This window comes from Pholis gunnellus, assembly GCF_910591455.1.
Source record: "Pholis gunnellus genome assembly, chromosome: 16".
Taxonomy (NCBI): Eukaryota; Metazoa; Chordata; class Actinopteri; order Perciformes; family Pholidae; genus Pholis; species Pholis gunnellus.
In genome coordinates this window covers 20094200-20114624 of record NC_136543.1, presented here as the reverse complement: position 1 = coordinate 20114624, position 20425 = coordinate 20094200, and the positions used below count along the sequence as shown (strand labels likewise).

General features: G+C 43.8%; 1 protein-coding gene across 1 annotated transcript in view; it reads left to right on the top strand.

Moving 5' to 3' along the window:
* Positions 1 to 17336, top strand: part of grin2da (glutamate receptor, ionotropic, N-methyl D-aspartate 2D, a) — a gene marked incomplete at both ends in the record, with an annotated part of 106782 nt that extends 89446 nt beyond the window's left edge. Inside the window, 4 exons of the mRNA XM_079176326.1 lie at positions 8365 to 8426; positions 8824 to 8994; positions 14181 to 15178; positions 15269 to 17336. Of these exons, the coding sequence (XP_079032452.1) occupies positions 8365 to 8426; positions 8824 to 8994; positions 14181 to 15178; positions 15269 to 17336 (3299 nt within the window). The remainder of the gene's footprint in view (positions 1 to 8364; positions 8427 to 8823; positions 8995 to 14180; positions 15179 to 15268) is intronic.
* Positions 17337 to 20425: the final 3089 nt, after the last annotated feature.

The following is a 20425-nucleotide window of genomic DNA, read 5'->3' as shown; positions in this document are numbered from 1 at the left end:
ACAAGATGTCCACAAATAAATCAGACAATGAAACATGGATTCAATGAAATCCTTGCAGTGGTGGTCTATACCAGTCTTTATATAAAACCCTGAGTCTTCTTTGTCTTAGAGACGAGACCGAGTGAAAGTGTGGTCGATTCCACGACCGAGACCTTCAGAAAGTGGTCTTGAGACCGATCTCCAGTATGACGCTGCCTTTCTACATCGAGTGCATTTGAAAATGCTGGTCTTGTTTTGCGGTGAATAAAACTGAATGCAAATCATAAATAATTGTCATGTGATCAGGTATAAAGCTACACCTATAAGAGATACGGCTGAGGGTCAGGGAAGAAATGAAAGACAGGAAGGTTTGAAGAACGATGAGAGAGATCAATACAGGAAGGTCAAAGGGAGGAAGAGCAGAAAGGAAGAGTAAGAGATGTGTGATCTCTGTTAAAACTGTCAGATGACACACACACACACACACACTGTGTTCAAACACACACACATCACACATTCTCCTTCTCATCTCTGTGATTATACACACACACACACACACACAGCCTGACTCTCTGAATATATTTCCCTTTTCTGTTGTTTAATGTTGTTTTTGTCCACGTCGCCCTCGATGAGACAGACGGCACGCTTCTGCTCCGACCTTTTCCTTTTCTCTTCCTGAAGCAGTGAGATATTTATAAGATTCTGTTTCACCTCCACACCTCGTCTTCCATCCCGTCGTCTGACTTTAATCTCTCTCTCTCTCGCTCTCTCTTGATCTTTAAATGTTGCTCTGCGATTCAAAGGTTGTATTGTTTGATTGTGGTATTTCTTTAGCTAAGGTTTGAGGTTTAGCATTACTGGTAGTGATTCTGCATAAATGAGGGAATTTTAGTGTTGCAGTCTATCACTGGATGAGAGAAGAAGAAGATGTTGAAATGAAGAATGCTAAGGAGGCAGAAGTCTCTGCAAAACAATGAGTGAAGTAATAAAGCTTCCACAGCTATGGACAACAAGTCTCCCACAGTCGTCTTCTTCTTCTTCTTCTTCTTTGGGGTTTTACGGCAGCTGTAATCCGTAATGTTGCATTGCTGCCACCTTCTGGAACTAGTTTAAGGAACTCCAAGTTGCAAGTTCTAATTCTTATGTTTTTTTCTCACAGTGCAGGCTCTTTACTCGCAATCAATTCCAACTCCAACTTTTGCTTGAACAAACTTTCGAACCACGTGTTGCATCTTTTAAATCCTGTCTACTTTGGCCACGACTCTCATCGCAAGATCAACAAGATACAAATCATTCCTCGTTGACTGGAATCACTTGAGTAACTTCTTCTCTCTTTTATTTTCCCCTCCTGTCCTCGTTTCTAATTTCTAGTGCACATGTGTAGAACACGCTGCAGTCGTGTCTCCAGCAGTCCTGATACCCGTCTGTTTGGAAGTGTAACCGAGGCTTAAGTCGCTTCCTATCCCCCTTCCTGGCCCACCCTAGTGTGACTGAACCACTGCTTGGAAGTTAGGTAAACCAGCAATATAAAACGATAAGCAAGTATGAATGACTCTTCCCCCGAGGATGAGTTATATGCTCTACCAAGCCAACGGCATCCGGTCACACAAGAGAAGAGGAAGAAACCACTGGGCACTTTCCTCTTCAGATTACCAATGACCACAATGACACTAGCAATGGTTAACACACTCATTTCAAATCTTATTTATGAATTAAAGAAGTAAATAAGCTAATTGATGGGTCCATCTTGTTCCTATCTGCGCCGCTGGCCTGCCTCAGCCCTCTAACAGTGATTGCTGTAGAAAATGGGGAATCTGTGCTTGTGTGTAAAGCTGAAGGGAACCTTTGAACATGAGGGTTTTTGAAGTCCTTCCTTTCTAACCAGCCGCTAAGACATCATGAAGATTCACGATCCGCAGCACATGCACTGTGGCCCTCCACGCGTCCTGTAATTGTTCTGGATATTACCTCTCTTTGTGCGAGCGTTGTCGTGTCTTTTGAAAGCAAATGATTGGTCAGTCACCGAATTGTCTCCTCTGGGTAGCAATTAAACCCGACAGCAATTAGCGAGCTGGAGAATGCCTCTCTGTGCCGGCAGTGACAGCGAACACTAGAGGCTGACTGCACGGGGAAAATGGAGATGTTCACACTGGAAACTGTGAATTTAACGGCTATTTTTTTATTATTAAAGGAGACATTTGATAGTGTAGATAGAGTTACCAAACTCTTGATATGGAAACAAATTAAATTCTCTTTTAATGATGAAACATAATGAAAAAATGTTAGAAATATTGTTAATTTTTAAATATATCTAACCTGTAACCCTACAGAGGAAACTGGACTTTTGATTTAAAGTGAGATTGGTGATTAGTGAGAGGCCGTCATTCCTCTTTTCTTTCAGGAAGTAAACTTGCTGTTTTCATCTGTTGTTGATTTCAACCTCCTCTGATTGTCTGTCATATTCAGGATAATGTGCATTTTAACCGTATCCATTCTGTACAGCACTGATGCATTCTGCTGCTCTGAAAAGAAATCCTGTTCTCATTCTATTATACAATTGCTTTGACTTTATCAGTGTTTGTGTCCACTGCAGACAGTAATCGGTGGACTCATGAGCAGACACAGGGGGTAGAGTAAATGAAGTAAAAGAAGTTGAGGAGGAGCACACGGGGGAGTCGGAGGGTAATACACCCGGAGGCACAAGGAAACAGGGAAAGTTCTGGTAAATCAAACAGCACGAAACTCTGATTGCACCAAACAGACAACGACAAAACTACCACTGTGGTTACAAAATCGATCCGGCGGAGAGCGAGTGAAAGAGCCGAGGTTTGTTGATGAGTAGGAAAGTTGCAGGTGTGCAGCTTGGAACAGGTGAATCAACTTGGCAGCAATCAGCGAGCCTGTTGACTCCACAACACACACACACACACACACACACACACACACACACACACACACGTCTACTAAGCCAACAGTGCACTGTCACGCTACCCTAGTCAACAGGGAACTTGTGTTTCTGGTCATTTTAAAAATACAAAAATGGAATAGTAAATTAACTTTTAAGGTCTTTAACCAGTATATTACTTCAAATACACACACACACCTACACACACACACACACACACACACACACACACACACACACACACACACACACACACATGTCTACTAAGCCAACAGTGCACTGTCGCGCTACCCTAGTCAACAGGGAACTTGTGTTTCTGGTCATTTTAAAAATACAAAAATGGAATAGTAAATTTACTTTTAAGGTCTTTAACCAGTATATTACTTCAAATACACACACACACACCTACACACACACACACACACACACACACACACACACACACACACACACACACACACACAGACAGAAACACTGGAGGCACAGTTGTGGCCCTGACTATATCAGTGTTAAGCTACTGCCAAGGGGAGTTAAAAGAGGAGATGTGACGCATCATACAGCTTCACATCATCTGGATGCTACAGATTCACAGTAAAATATGGTCGGTACCTGCTGAGAGGCTCGCTCGTGAGTTTATTTGATTTGTTTGAGGCGTCGGCAGGGAGGGTGTCATCGTACAACGGTTTGTTTGATGTCTTACAAAAAAGTTAATTCCCATTTGAAAACTCATTTCATGCGTTTTTCCTATGAAAGTTGAGCAACACGTGTCAATTTTCCCGTTACATGCGTACAGTCTTTTCAAAAGAAACACTAGTTAGTTAGGTTTAGGAAAACATTGTGCTTTGGGTTTAAATAACTACAGAAGTGGTGTTACTAAAGTCCTCCAGGTACGTGACAAATAAATCAACGTTGACTTCTCGTTTCACACAAAGCGGTCTCCTGGGTGAAGGAGCGGTGTTTGATCTATCCAACTGCACAGATACAAAGAGGAGCAGACTAGAAGCGGAATTTATTAGTGAGGGGAAAAACGATCAGTGCAGAGCAGTGTTCTTACCTTTGTTCCTGTACTGATGGAATTTACCATGTGATGCATTACAGTACAGGTAACTATGATTTTAGCAGACTTTCATTCGGAGATTTGCTCAGACATCTTTTGGAAACACATTTAATAGTAATAGCTGATAGCTGTACCTGTTGACCCAACCAGTTCGCTTGGTCAGGACCCCACACCGTCGCGTTTTGACACACTGGGTAACTCTTGGCATCAGTTAGGTGTAGACAACAGAAGTACTTGGTTAGGTTTAGTAAAAGATCAGGGTTTGGGTCAGAGAAAGTCTGATACGTAACTTCAGTTACGTTACGTTGACATTTGACACAAACCGCTGCTTCCTGAGTAAACGTCCTGCTCAATTGTTACCTCATTTTAGTTACTTCGCCTTGGTCACGTTTGTGAGGTGAGTTAAGTATTTCATGTAATAAATTACTTAGTAATTTTCCGAACAAACTACAGCAGTCTCCTGGGGGAAAGTCTGGTTTGACCCATCCATCCACCCTGACCTCACTATGACCTCGCTACGCTGACTTTGTCGCTCTGTACTTTAAGTCACCTGACTTCTAAAGCGGTTGCTCTGAGCATCTCATACTGCTGCGTACAGTAGCTAAAGGGTGTGTGTCAGTTCCAGTCACAGAGGGGCCTGACGGTATTAGACGCTCTGGGATTGGTTGAACCTTTTTGGAGCACAACTCCTTATCAGCTAAACCATAAAGAAGAGGCTCGAGCAGAAGCACAGCCATTCTTTTTATAAAGTAAACCTTTTAAAGATGAGGCTTTGTGTCTCCAACAGACTTTCAAAATAAACTACCTTCAAAGTGACACCGTACCGGACCGAGCTGCGGGAATATGTACTGTTACAACTGCTGACGTCGCACCTGGACTGAAATCCCACAGCAGTGCGCATCCACAGTTCGCCTCCGCTCCACTTTTCCTTTGTGTCATTCACATTGATTCATGCTGACTGAGCAAAGCCAATAAAAAAAACACCTCGCACACAAAAGAATGATGAAAGAAAGTGTGAACGTGAACAGCTTTTGGCACTAAGGATGGAACGTACTGTAGCAGCAGAGTACACCCTCGGGAAATTGATTTAGTTTCTCCTTCTCTCTTGTTCAGATGGCTTTGAGTCTTCAGAGGCCACGCTGTTGATTTTAATTTCATAGACTGGGAATAGAGTTTGCAGATATTGCTCTGAACCTGCAATTTTCTTTTTATGTTTCATTTAGTTCCACAGTGAAACAAAATCCACAGATCGTGTGGGATGAAAATCTAAAAACAAATAAACTAATCCAAAAAACAGGCACTAGAAATGGAATTACCCTTTCAAGCCTGACACAGGGTGTGATTGCACTCTGGCATAGAATCTGTTTTAAATACAGATACAACAACGAGCTTTAAAACATTAACGGCCACTGATTCCTCATTCGATATAGATGTTCCTCAGAGTAAAACTGATGTCACCCTGTGTGACTCCAGTCCCCTCGTGGTGGATGTGTTGTTGGGAGGAGAGAGGGGATAATAAAAGATAAATTAGATGGCTGTAAAAGTTAAAATTCTTCTGGCAGTTGGACAAAATGTTCTGGCACTGGCTTGTTGATGACTCCAAGTGCCTTTCAGAAGTACCCTTCACAGGTTTATTATTACTATAGATCCATCTCCTTAGAGATTCATTGTACTTCTCCGCCTCCCACAAACATACACACAGCCACCCTGTAGACCTGCACTCTGTCTCTCAGGCCGGTTGTCCCATCATCACTATTTGTGCTTCTACGGGGTCGGCTGACCAAAACTACTTTCACTTTTCACAAAGCAATTTATTTTAGAGGCAAACAAAAAGGTGCAACGACGCGACGTTAGGAACGACTGCAGCACGAATCATTTAATTCTGTCACAAAGCTGCTGCAACAACTTTAAATAACTTGCTGTCTTTTCTCTCCTCTCCCTGCAAAGGTCACTATTGCTTTGTTTACAGTACTGAATATCGCTGCGGCTCAGGATGAAAAGTTATCAAATCTAAATATGACAGGACAAGACCAGAGCAATTTATTTAACAAGCTTCTATAATACAGAACACAAAGCTTGCATCCAATCATTACTTATATTGTGTTTTTGCTTGATACAAAATATTTGGAATTGATATTATAGATGACACCCTACTTTTTCCTTTTTTGCAGATGATGTCATTCTTTTAACATCAGGCTCTGACCTCATACATGAGGGTGCTTCTGGCCAAGCGTTCTGGACATAAAGTATATTTCTATTGTTGTCTAGTCAGGCCCATACACAAAATAACTAACATTGTTCTGTTGAGGCTTTTAGGGGTCTGAAAGAGACAAAAAATAAAGAAAAAAGGAGAGGGAAATGTAATACAAAGAGACACAGATGCCACCAAGACACACTATAAAAACACAGACACAAATTGACTACAAAAAAAACAAAGAGACACAAAATGATCACAGAGATACACACAATAACTAAAAAGAGACACCAGACACAACGTTACAACAAAAATAGACACAAATGACTACAAAGAGGTGCAAAGAAAACACAAAGAGACATAAAAACTGCAAAGAAATGCACCAAGCTTGTGTCTTGCTCCTGAGGTGATGGGTCTACTTGCATGACTGTGCCCCGGGGGCCCATTGTCTCAAAATCTGCCCATAATGACGCTTTGCTCTGTGACGACCCCAATGCACGGGGACAGGGGACGGGGTAAGGAGCTAAACCAGAGTTCATAAGCTGCTCTTCAGCACTGGAAGGAGCCAGTTGAGGTTCTTCTGGCATCTGGTTAGGATTGAGATTGATTGAGATTTGTATAGAACTGATTGAAATGAAATTGTTCCTAAATCCCTGCTACGTTTGTGCAGACGACGGGCCTCTCTTTGCTCCGTGGCGTTCCCCGTCCATGGAGGCAGGTGAGCGAGGATGCAGCCCCTCTGTCGGCTCTCCGTGGGGAAGATTCCTCCTAAAGAGCCGCTTTAATGCGCCGCAGACCGCCATGATTAACGTATTTACAGGGAGATAAGGAGGGCAGCAGAGCCGGACAGGGAGAGAGAAATCAGCCGAGATTATGGGCGTGAGCCGCACACACACTGAACATGTGTATCGGCCTCTATTGTCGGGATCAGCTCGGGGACTGGGTTGAGAGGAGGCCAGGTCGATCGGGTTGAGCCGGGTTTAATTCAGCTGTCAAGGAACGTTTGAATTCCCACACGTTACTGTCAGTAGGTGGGGGGGGAATGTGGCAAACAGTGATTCATGTTAGAGTGAGATTTATGTTTTGTTTGAGCGGATTTGACGTTTCTGTCAACTTGGCCGAGAGTCGCGGTGGTCTAATCTGTGTGGGGGAGCTTTACAGATGGCTTTCCAGACAGCGTTAATTAACCCAGAGGTCGATTAACAGTGTAACTGTGAGCATTGGGAATTGGAACTTCCTTTGACTGGGACATCTTCAGAGCGTGTGCACGACAGTGTGTGTGTGTGTGTGTGTGTGGCTCGGTGCACGTCCGTCTACACGAGTCTCTCTGCACATTTGATTCTTCTTTTTCTTCCCGCTGCATTCATTCTTTTTGATTAAAGCATTGATGGCCGGCACTGAGGGTCTCATTACGCTGCAGCTCAGAGTGTGTATCGCACATGCGCGTGTGTGATTCTCACAGTTGGAGCAGGAAGTGTAACGCTTGTGTGCGTTCCCCCCTCTTTCATCTCCCGTGCGCTGTCGCGACGCTCTGCCCTCAGCGAGCTCGCCTCAGATGCCAGGCCATTTCACAACCTGCTTCAAAGGGCTTCTCTCACTTCCAGTCGCTGCCTGTAATTTCTCTTTTCAATCTCATGACTTTCTCTGCAAATGGCCTCTAATTCGCCACTTCTCCAGCCTCTGCCCAGGTGGTCTACTTTATATTTATGTGCTTGTAATTTGTAAACATCTGTGACATATTAAGGCAGGTGCACCTTTATGTGCACTTTATTAATTACTTATAATTTATAGCATACCCTGCATTTGACTGTGTATATCAGTCACATGTTATCTCATCTTTAAGTTATCTTTCCTTGGTTTGCTCACAATCAGTCTCATTTTCCTCTATTTTTAACATCATACAAATAAGGTTCGACTCTCCTCATTTCTCTCCGTTCATGCTGCATTTCATCATCTGTCCCTCTCTTCTTTTTATGCCTTCTCCTTCTTCTCTCCATCCTTTGCTTCTTCCTTCTCCCTCGGGGATCAAACACCTTGCTCTCATAACAAAGGGGCAGTAATCCCCTTAAAAAATGTTTCTCTTTAATCTTCTTTTCTAGTGCTGAACTGTTTTAACTCCTTCTCCTCCGAAGTCTTTTCTCTTCCCTATTTCTCATCTTGTTGTTTCGTTTTCTTCCAGCGTCTCTTAATGCTGACCTCCTTTTTCTGCCTCCATCTTTTCTCTTGCAGATGAGATTGATATGTTGGAGCGCCTCTGGCTGTCGGGTATCTGCCACAATGATAAGATCGAGGTATGGCGTCTTATACCCTTTCTCTGCTTTTCTCCATCAGAATCTACACTGTTTTCAGAATAAACTAAATATCAGTTTAGATCTATTATTTGGCAACTTACATGTTTTGGTCTTTGCATCAGTGTTCTGAGCGCAGAGGCCATAAAATATCACAGATGTGTGCACCGACAGCAAAGGATTCTCTGTTGTACTGCTGGTTGTAATTAACTTTTTATCTGCTGCCTGGGAGACAAATTGACCCTTGTTAGTGATACATTTCTTTTCTGTCTTATCTCCCCCTCCCTTCTTATATGCTCTTCTTTTTACTCATCCCTTCTCTCTGCTTTTGCCTCCTATAATGTTTCCCATTCCTCTCCTTCCTTGCTGTCGTCCACCATCGGTCCCTTTCGCCCTCAAGGTGATGAGCAGCAAGCTGGACATAGACAACATGGCGGGGGTCTTTTACATGCTGCTGGTGGCCATGGGCCTCAGCCTCCTGGTGTTTGCCTGGGAGCATCTGGTGTACTGGAAATTACGTCACTGTGTGAAGCGATCTGGTGGGATGGACTTCCTCCTGGCTCTCAGCAGGGTGAGATAAGGCAGCACAGACATACAGATATCCGCCCATACACCCATAGCAACACCTCACATCCACGTTTATTGGCTAACAATTGACAAACACCTGAAACACCTTATTTAGGGCAAAAGCTTCAGAAGTTGATGGTCCTGGCAGTCCTTTATAGGACCTGCCTGTTATTCCAAGCGCAAGTGAGGCATAGCCCGAAGCCTCACTGAAATCTTACTGAACGTTTTAAGAAGACTTCCAAGACGATTCTCGTTGGTAGAATTTAGATTTCCAAACCGATTGCAGAAATGGATTCTTATGTCTAAACAGTATTTTGAATGCATATCACACAACCTCCTTGAGTTGTGTGCAGCTCCTTTATGTCGGGTGTGTCTAAATGAAGGAACACCTGAGGTACATTTGAACTATTTGAACCAATAATAATCCATGCCAACTAGATTGAAACTATTTAATACATCTGAGACGTGAGAAATGTTCACACCCTCAACCTGAGCGGGTGGAACAAAGCAGTGAATAACTACAGATCCCTGAATGGAAGAGATTGAGTATTGCCATAAAGTCCACTTCATTCAGGAATAGATGAAGCAAGGTGAATGAACAGTTTCCAGATAAAATCAAGATATGGATTGCAAAAGAGTAGGTGCATCTCAATACTAGTACTTGTTTCTGGCACTGAGCAAGGCACAAGGAGGTTGAGCCAAAAAGAGGAACATCGATGGTGTTTCTGGAGTCACGCCAAAAGGTCCAGGGCAGACTGATGCTTTCCTTGAAAGCCAATAGAGTTTTGTAAGTTTGTGCCGGGGACCTGGAAATATTTAATACATGTCCTGAGAAAGACTTTCAGGGGTTGTGGTGAAGAGAAAGGAGGGTTAAGAGGGAATACCAGGAATGTAATGAGGTAAAGTAGAGGGTGAAATTGCAGGAAGGACGGGAACAAGGTAAGAGCTTTAGGTAATACAGGAATGGGAAATAGATGATGCTGTGATTGGGGAAGGAAAATAAGGAGAAGTGCAAAGGTAAGGGAGGGAAACTTTGAGATTAGAAGACAAAAGAGCCGGCCAAAGAGGAAGCTATGGGTTGGGATGGCAGAGGTAGTGGACTATAGTAGGTGTTAAGGAGAGTCCAGAAGGAGGGAAAGAAAGGACAGGAACAGAAAGGAGGATGGAGGCATGTAGGAGAGGAGACTGCTGAAGTGGAAAAACATCATCGGAAAAGCTTCACAGAGCAAATGTAGAGATATTCGTGTTGGTCAGAAGACGCAGTGATGGAATGCTCGGAGAGAACCACTGTTGGAGTGACAACAAAAGACTGTGATTCATCACCACCTCTTGGCTGACAAAGCAGAGGATATGGCTAATTATTGCAAAGCAGAAGAGTCTTTTAACTGCACCATAAAAAGGATGAAGAGGACATAACTATTTTTACAGCTCTTACTTCTGACGTTATGCTTCCAACACATGAGGGGACTACTTTAAAATCAAAACTCAAATTAACCGTAACAGTAGCTGCTCTGCACATTGTACCCCTCCGCCAACCAGGCATGTTGCCGTTGATATCCACGCCAGTCAAACATGTCATCACTTCATTATTGTATTCTATTAGACATTTGTGTGTCATTGTCAATTAGCATATTCATTCTAGAGTTAGATTAGAGACATACAGTAGGTCACAGTGACCTTAACCTCTTACCTTTGACCACCACATGTGTTATCGGTTCAGTCGTGAGTTCAGGTGGACTTTTGTGCTAAATTTGAAGAAATTCTCTGCAGCTGATATATCACGTTGACAAAAATGGACCAAACAGACAACCCACGAACATAATGCCTCAGTTTTCCAGCACACGTCAATCAATTTATGGGAAAAGAAAGAAAAAGGCCCAGACTAGGAATGAATATGGAAGAGCAATAACATAAAGAGGCGAAAGGGAAATGAGAGTTTAAGTGATGATAACTTATACATTACATTGACTGTGCACATCTGGCATAATGTGGATTCAAAATGGAATTTTAAATTGACCACATGATTGCAAGTTAGTTTAAGGAAATGTAAAATATTCATATAATATCACACTGTCCCTTCATCCATGCTAATAATACATCAAAACCCCCATCATTCTACTGAAGCGATGAGTTTGACCCGAGTCCAGCTCAGATCAGAGTTTAACAACTAAGACCGTTGTTGGCACTAGTGTGAGCTGAACCTTCAGCACAATGCATGATTGTATATAGTGCTTGGTTAGTGACCATTAGTTGTATACTACCTTTCATGATGCATTGCGAGATACTTTGAGTCCATTTTGTAGAGTATAATAATTCTCACTAAGCATTCGGACAGCACTACAAAACAGCAAACTCACTATATATATCAATATCTGCGGCATGTAGCTAAATCAAATATTGGTATGAGAGCAGCCAAGTCACAAAAAATAACTAGTTTTGAGTAATTTAGAAACAGTGTGACCATCACCGTTTCATCCAGATCCAATATTGTTTGTTTATGTTATGTGTGTGTTATACAGATATCTATATCAGTGTGCTCAAACCCCTGTTAGTCCCAGGCATGGGTCTTTGTGACCTCCAGGGTCTGTATGTACTGATATAAGGCCGATCTGTTATTAACGGAACACTCTCCACTGTTTTATTGACAATGTATGTTGACCATGTGGTTGAAAATCCATGCAGTCTCAGACATTTTCCACCGGTCTTCCCTGCACACCCTTTGTAGTGTAATTTCACCTCTACCATACATTCAGAGCGTACCAGCAAATGTTCTCGCATGAGCAAACTCTACTCTATCTGTAGCATTCCTCATTCGGAGAATAAAACCATTAATTCAATGCAAAGGCCAATCCCAAGACCAGTTAGCTTGTATCTCCCAAGCTCTATGCTGTGCTTGCATTAGAGCTTCTGCAGCTGGCCTCTGTGGCTTGCTTTAACCCAATCAGTGACTCACCCAAGTTTCAATTTCACAGTGTGCTGCGCCCCACGCTCTGGAAACTGAGATAGCACTTCTGCCGCTGGGACTGCTGATTCATGTGTCCGGAAGGGCCATTATTACAGTCTCTCCATCAGATCTCTGTCCCGGTAGGGAACAGAGATTTACACGAGGCCCCACACATTTTGTCATTAAGATGTGGCCGATATCTGGGGATATCATAAATCATCTTCAGGTATAAAAGGTAATAGAGTCTTTGTGAATTACATGGCTCTCAACAGGACTGCTAAATGAATCCCTTCTATCTCCAGCGAGCTGTAAATATACAAAGGTAGGGGAGAAAGAGCACGCAGGCACGGCGGAGGTAGCATCGCTCATCTGACATGATTGTATAATTGATTGACTCTGCTCGGGGTTTTAAAATTTAAAAAGATATCATGAGGAGTGACTAATTTACACTCTGGCTCTTTCATTTCATGTTTTATTCATGTCAAACATTGTTGGATGTTGCTGCTGAGATGGAAAAAGAGCCGGATGGTTCTCACCATGCCCGTTCGGAGGAGTTCATTAAAAGAAAGTGAGAAAGATTTCAAGTAAAAGAAAAAACACCAAGACCCGTAGACATTTCAACAAATGTAACAATACTATATGGAGTGAGAAGATCAATCTTCACATCAGAACAACAATAATTCCTTCTGCAATATAAGGTTTGGGATTATATTGAATTGTTTCTTTCATTCAAAAAATTACCATTCAAGGCATTTTTGGCTGTTGAAATCTTACTCAAAGAGTAAACAGTAAGAACACATTCTCACTCCCAACTTGTCAACCCTACGCTTAAAACGCGCTGTAAGTAGCCCTCTAGCCTCAGCTTTGCACTTGTCAGAATGGCAAGTCAGTTTCCGCTCATTATGGATATAGTGTCTTTTCAAAATTAACTTTCAATGTAGGATTCCTTCGTTTTTTAGGTTTAAGCAAAAGTACTTGGTTAAGCTGAGAAAAAGGTTGTGGTTGTTTGTTAAGTAACCGATCAAACGTCATCCGTTGGGAGTGAGAACAGGTTGAATATACATGTTTCAAGTGCTGTATTTCTTAAGCGAATGTAACATTATCCTTGATAATACTAAATATATATACTACAGAATATATAATATATTAATTTGTGCACTGGGAAAATGCAGCCCAAGAAGAAAGGTAGCTCGTTGGGTTCCGGTAAGCAAGTAAGCAAGCTGGCAGCTGAGAGGCAAGGTGATTCTCTTAAAAATGTTTTATTTGCACAATGACAAAATAGGTTTGGTTGCTTTTGCTCTACCCCATTGTTTTGACTCCTCTCCAGAAGATGTATGCTCCTTCACATAACTCCTTTTCAGTGCTTTTGGAAAAAACTTCAGCTAAGTGATATTTTGTTTACTGAAAGCTTTTTGGTTTGATAGTGTGACAATTGACATCTTGGTAAACTCAGTCCACAGTTTCTCCAAAACTCATTAATATTGAATGGTCAGCACTCCATGTTGTCTGCCTTTGTAAGATATATAGTGACACAGAGAAAGAGGCAGACGGACACTACCGAGAGTGATTTCTCAGCATACTGAAAGACAGAATAAAGATATTTTCCTCTTTCCAAAGTGGGGACTGTTTTTCGAAAGGTGTTAAATCAACAAATGTACACAGGCGGTGGTTATGCAATGCGCTGAATAAAGATTAAAGAAAGTGAGGTGGATAGAGAATAAATAATAATACACATGTTTAAGCCAGACAAATGTAAAGCCCCTCTTAAATGCTGCGTGTCACAGGTTTAACAAACTTCAAACAAGCTCTATCCTTAAGGCAAACTAACTTGGTAAACCAGGTGTGTTTAGGCAGTTATGAAATGTGTGGGGCAAAGCTAACTAAAAGCTAAGCTAGTCAGAAATAAAATGTGGTGTTGTGTCTTTTTGCAGGAATCATAGCAAATCCTGGTTGTGCAGAAATATAAAATCAGAGAAAAAAACAATGTTCAACTGCATCTGAAGATCAAAATATTTTTGACAAAACCAGTAAAGGCTGGAACAATGACAATAGCAGTTTCCTGGAGATAGCTTTCATATGGTTTGTGTAATCAGATCAAAAACTGCTCTATAGGTTTCCCTTTCAAAATCAAGAGATGTCGGCTCTCTCTTTCTGTGTCTCTCTATCTCACATACACTCAGTTCCTCCTTATCATACTTGGCAGCCTGCTGGTCTAATTACAATCTCTCTTGTATCTTTCCACCTAGGGGATGTACAGTTGCTGCCAGTTTGAGGATGAGACAGCACCAGGAGGTAGCTCTTTGCCCCAATACCACGCCATGACCGCCATGTCCACTGCAGCCCAACAACACCTTGTTACAGCCACAATAAATAACACAACCGCCATTGCCATGGTTCAGCAGCAACAGCATCAAAAGCACCACCAACAACAGCAACAGGGGCCGACCTATACCACCATGCTACCTGGGTCGCCGCAAACTACAGGACACTCAGCAATGGCTCTGGGACCCTCAAACAGCCCCTTGCTCGAAGGCCCCATGCCCTGCTCCACCTTCTTGCCTCGCCATGACCGCAGACTTGCTGTGGTCGATCGCTGGAACAGATCAAAGCCAGAGAAGGTCATGAGTGGAGGAAGTGGTGGTGGAGTGGGTATTGGGGGGATAGCAGGAGGGATTACTGAACTTCAGGCCCCGCAGTATCAGCTGAATCTTGGACAGCACTGGAGCCTGCAAGCCGGAGTTGCAGTGGGAGGTGACACAGGGCTAGATGAATATAAGCGCTACTATGGTCCTATAGATCCAGAGGGGCTAGGAGCTACTGCTGAACAACAGGTAACAGGCCCCCAGCAGACTCCCAAAGCTAATCCTAGAGGCCCCAAAGCCTCAGGGATGCAGCGGCTGCCTCCTAAAGGCCCCCAACAAGGCCCCCAACAAGGCCCCCAACAAGGCCCAGGACACTTAATCCCAAAGCCACCTCCTACGCTCCCATCCTCCCCACGAAGGCCTCCTTTCTGGCGACGAGGAAGCCTAGCTCAGGCAAGGAGAAAAAGCTCAGCAGGTCCCCTGTATGAGAATATACTCCCGCTGGGTAGAAGAGGAGGTGGGAGGTATGGAGCAAGCGATGGAGGTGGAAGGCGAGGGCGACGTCCTCCACTACCTCTGCCTGTCCCACTCTCCTCCCCTACCCACACTCCTACCACTCCCTCCTCTCCATGCCGTTTCTACTCCTCCTGCTCCAGTGCCTCGTCATCTTCCTCTTCCTCTTCATCATCATCATCTTCTTCTTCATCCTCTGTCTCACTGTCTCGGTCGAATTCCCCCTCTTCTTGCTCCAGTGACAGCTCCTACAACTCTTCATTGAGTTTCCGGTATCGAGCAGGCGACCGGGATTGTACGGTTGATGATGACAATGATTCAGATTTGCTCACAGAGGAGTCCAGCCTTCTCCTGGGAACACGGAGGAAGATCCGTTCCCGTCGCATGTCATCGCGCTCGCTGCCGTGCAGCCCACCACCTCCTCCAATTCCGCCCCGGAAGCCACGCCCTCAGAGGGATTATGGCAGAGAGAGAACAGGCAGCCAGCTGGTACAATTACAGGAGTGGTGGGCATCGTGGGGAGACAGAGAGCGAGGGCGAGGAGGAACAACAAGCCGAGGAGAGGGAGAAGTAGGTAGAGAGGAAAAGAGACATCACAAAGAAAGGGAACGTGAGAGGAAGAGGAGGAAGAAGGGCAGGAAGAAGAAGAAGAGGGAGGAGAGGGAAAGAGAAAGGGAGCGAAAACGGCGCAAAGCAAAGAAGAGGAAGAAAGAGGATAAGATGAAGAAAAGAGACCAGAAGAGGTCAGAGCAGGAGGGAGGAGATGCTGAAAAAAGAGAGGAACTCAAATCAGGGACACCAGATTACCCATCATACCCAGGCCTGAGGCGAGAGTCTTTTCGGAAAAAGAGTGAAAGTTCAATCCGAAGCTATGGATGGAACGTCCCAGGCGAAGAGGAGAGGAAGGGAAGAGAAGAGAAAGACAGGGATGATGGGGAAGAAATCAGAGGAAAAGAAAGACAAAACAGGAGAAGGAACAGCAAGAACTTTCCTAGCTCAAGCAGTAAGCCTTCGACCTCTGTCAAATTCTGGGGAGGGGTCAACGTATCATCCGACACCATTCCATCTGCCTTTCTACCCTTGTTGCCTGTCTCTTCTAAAAGGAGGAAGAGTAAAAGTTCAGACCGGGATGCTGTAGGAATGGAAGGAGAGAGGAGGCCACTGCTAGGACGGGATGGAAGAGCCGAGATGCCCTCCAAGGAGGGGTTATCTTTCCACGAGTGGGAGTCCGGAGTAGAAGGTGAGGAAGAAGATTCTGAGCTAGAGAGGAGGAAAGTGGACCGTGGAAAGAGGCGTGGAGGAGGAAGGACAATGTCAGATCAGGAGCGTGAACGTGATAAGGTAGTCGGGATATATTCTGATGATGATGGTTCTTCAGGAGAGTTCGGGAAGTTTGAGAGGTACTGGGAGGATCATGAAGGCAGGGCAGTAGGAGGGATCGGCGGGGGTGGTTGGTTTTTCAGCACCTACCCCTCCAGGGATAAAACCGGCAGCGTCAACAGTAGAGATGACCTGTTCTTGGAGCGAGGAGACCGGTGGGGGACAGCAGAAAGTGGATGGGGGTCTATTGGAGGTGGAGGAGATGGAGGAGATAGAGTGTGGGGATCAGGATCACGCTGGGCCCCTACTCCGCTCACGCCACCACCTCCTCGACGATACTGGTCTGTCGACAAACTCCACATACAGGATGAGAAGAAGAGTAAACGCAAATCAAAGGACAAGGGAAGAGGGCGCGCAGCTTGTTCCTCCTGTCATTCCCCCCGACACCATCCGCACTCCCATTCCTCAAAGTGGGCCCGCATGACCTCGCGAAGCCAGGAAGAGCTTTATCACCGGAGTTTTGGTGGTCCCTTGAAGCCAAAACATGACTCCTCATCCTCCTCCAAACCTGAGCGCTCACAGAATCCACCCAAATCTGGCAGCCAGTCGAACCTCAGTATACAGCAGCGAACGCAAAGAACAGATCGAGATCGAGGACGGCAATCATCCCCACCCCCGAGCCTCATATCAATCTTGCCACCACCACTCCCTGCCCTTCCAGCTCCTCCATCTTCATCTCACCCTATCCACGTTCCTCCACCTACCTCCTCCTCCTCTGTATCCTCCCCCTCTGTTGTCTCATCCACTCCGGGGGCACCCCAGCCCTCCTCCATGGCGTCGGCAAGTGCTAAACTACAGTACCAGAGGTTGCGCTCTGTACCCCAACCCCAGAGGTTTTCTCAGTCTCCTCACTTACCCCTCAAAGCCAAGAGCCTTTGCTCAAGAAGGGGCTCAGCCCATTTCTCCAGCGTGGAGAGTGAGGTCTGAAGTTCAACAAGGTATTAAAAGTCATAAGAGAGCCCTGCACGGCTGAGTCTAAGCAGATGATCTTGATCTGAATCTGCCCAGCAGGAAACATGGCTGCGCGTCAGGAGAGTCAGTAGAGAATACGCACTGAGCCCTTTCCTAAAGTTCTGCACAAACAAACAAACAAACAAACCAGAAAGCCAAACAAACCCTATGGGGTAGGTCAAAGGGAAACATAAGCAATGGTGTGCTTACTGTTATTTCCTTTCATCCCTCTCAGTATGTGAATGACTACAACCACAGCAACAACTTGCATCCTGAACTGGGTTATTAACCAATACACTAAAAGCAAATCGGACATTTAAAGTGGTACAACTGAAGATGCCTCCTTTGCTATAAAAGTAAAGGGCTTTGGATGTTGAAGCAGAGCAGTAGTTTGTATTCTAATGCTTACTGAGGGCTCAGGAACTTTGTAGTACTGTATGCCTGCTGCTCTCGGAAGCCTTTAACACAAAACAGTGTTCTTATATTTTTCCCTTAAAAAAAAATGGCTTACCCCTACTGTCCTTTTTTCCTTAACAAACTGTTTACACCCCCGCAGAACTGTGACACCCTCCCGAAGCACCTTTGTTGTGTATGATGAAACCTTCTTGTTGAGAGGGAGAGGAGGGTGATAACTACCTTGTCGTCTCTGTGTTTTCCATGCAACCTATCCTGTTCTCTTCTCTTTAATTCTACTCGTTTTCCCCCCTTCTTTCTCTCTCTCACCCCTTATTTTCCCTTTCTTTCTATCTTTCTCTTCTTTACTTCCTTCGTCACCTTATTCAAGTGTCTTGTCTCCTCATCTCTCGTGTCCTCCCCCTCTTGGGTCCTCTCCTCGATGTGATTATTCTGTGTGTCTGTGCTTTTCTGTGTTTGTATTCTTGACAACAGGGTAAGTCGACTGTGACTGATATTCTACTGGCTTAATGAAAAGCTGAGTGCCAAACTTAAATAGAGCTTGACATCAATCTGTACAACCTTAGCTGCTATCTTTGCTTTTATCGTGCAGAGTATTCCACCATCTCTTAAATATGTGCACATTCAAATACACACACACACACATAAAAGTGCACCCAAACACTTGCATACATGCACATGCAAGGACACATGCATCTAAACAAGTCAATTCATCTATTCTCTTTATTCACCCCTCTGTTCATGCTACAATCTTATACTTTGAAACTGTTCTTTTACTTCCGTGTTGTAGATGTTGTTCGTATTGATTGTGTTCTATATATCAAGACATGTATTTTACGTCTATTACAATGTAAGCACTGTGCCATACTACTCAAGCTGCACATCGTCACCTTCCTGAAATAATGGCCCAAGTTATTCTTTCAGAAAACACAAAATAACACGGCCTAAGTCACACTCTTGACATGGGCCATTATACTACAGGGGTAGAATCGCATGATCTGTTCAACTGAGGATGGAGGCGATTTCACCAGAGGTGGCCAGCATCACGAGGAGATGATTTAGGCAACAACATAAATTTTGTCAAAAAATGACATAGACCATTATTTTCGGAAGGTGACGACATGAAACATTCTCTCAACTACCTAACTGCGACAATGGAGGCATTGTCTTTCCCCCTCCCTGTATTTGGTTGAATGTAAAGTCAGCCATCATCAAGTGTGCTGCAATAACAATTAAGACACTTGGAGTTTGGAAGTTGTAGCGCTTTTGATGGTTAGTCCTTGTGTCTGTTTGAAGAGATGGAAAGTAAGACGACTTTAGTTCATTTTTGAGTAAGCCTCACGTAAGCGACGGTATGCTAATCTTGCAGGGTAAGTCTGTGGTTGTTGATGAAGAATTAGATCTGCAATCTGTAACAGTTTAAATTGGTTTTGTTGGTTTTCTCCTGCAAGTCGTCCAATTGGTGCCAAGACTAGAATAACCAACCCAGGTGTGAGCAGAACATGTGTGTATAACATGTCGGTGCTACACAGTTTTGTGAGAGTAGGTGAAAGATTGCAGGGAAATAAATATTTGTAGACTTATGCTAATTGCTCCTGCCATAAATTCATTGTAGAGTATGAGTATGAAACGATGTACTTTAATCAACATGTCTGGGATTTACCCTCATGCTACCAAGACAGTATTTGCGCAGGGAGGAATTTGATTGTTGTGAAATGAGATCTAGTGCCAGTGCCGTTTTGATGTCAAAGAGACTGTGCCTATGTTGGATGCCAGCTAGTGGATGAGAAGGAGAGCTGAATCTGAGTGATGGTGTCTGGGAGATATATTTTTTAAATATAATTCTCACCTTGTAAATGTGTAATCAAGAGCTGTAGCTTTTTAATCCATGACCGAGCTGACACCAGTAGTTACAGTCCGATGTCGAGCACTTAGCTAGAGTAGCATCAGGAGCACTGGACGCCGGTGGAGTTTTAGTGAAGAGGCAAGAACCGCTGGCACCACAGCGTTCGTGTTTGCAGTCGGTCACGATGCCTCAGCCATCCACACCATCAGTCTGCTCAGCTCTTGTTTGCCTGGATCTGCATCTGAGCCATAATTTACTTCAGCTGAAGAAAACCTGTTGTGTAAAGTCTGCCTTTCTTTCAAAAAAAAAATCTATATCTATCTATATATATATATATATATATATATAGTTATCATATATATAAATATATATATATGTGTGTGTGTGGCGGTGGGTAGAATATTGTAGTTTAGCATTATGATATTTGGGGATATTGTTTCTCATTACAAGTCCATTACAATAAAACAAATATTATGTGTTAAAACACTTATTCCCTCATATTCATTCAGATAAATTATAAGATTACTTTCTTCAACAAAGATTGACTGTATTAAGCCAAGTTTGAGGCAGTTCGGTGCTTTGCTTATCACAATCAGCAATCAACAGCTTATACAAATTTCAATGAAAGCAGGAAAAGCGTTGAGTAAGTGTGACATGTTTCTGTGCGTTCACACCGCGAGCAGCTCGAGTGTGTCGCCCTTTGTGCAAACAATATCTGCGACCTCGAGAAATTTTAATTAAGTTTGCCATTAAAAAGTCGGTTGCAGTGAAACCATTTGTGTTCCTTCGTCTTGCGGTGGCTGAT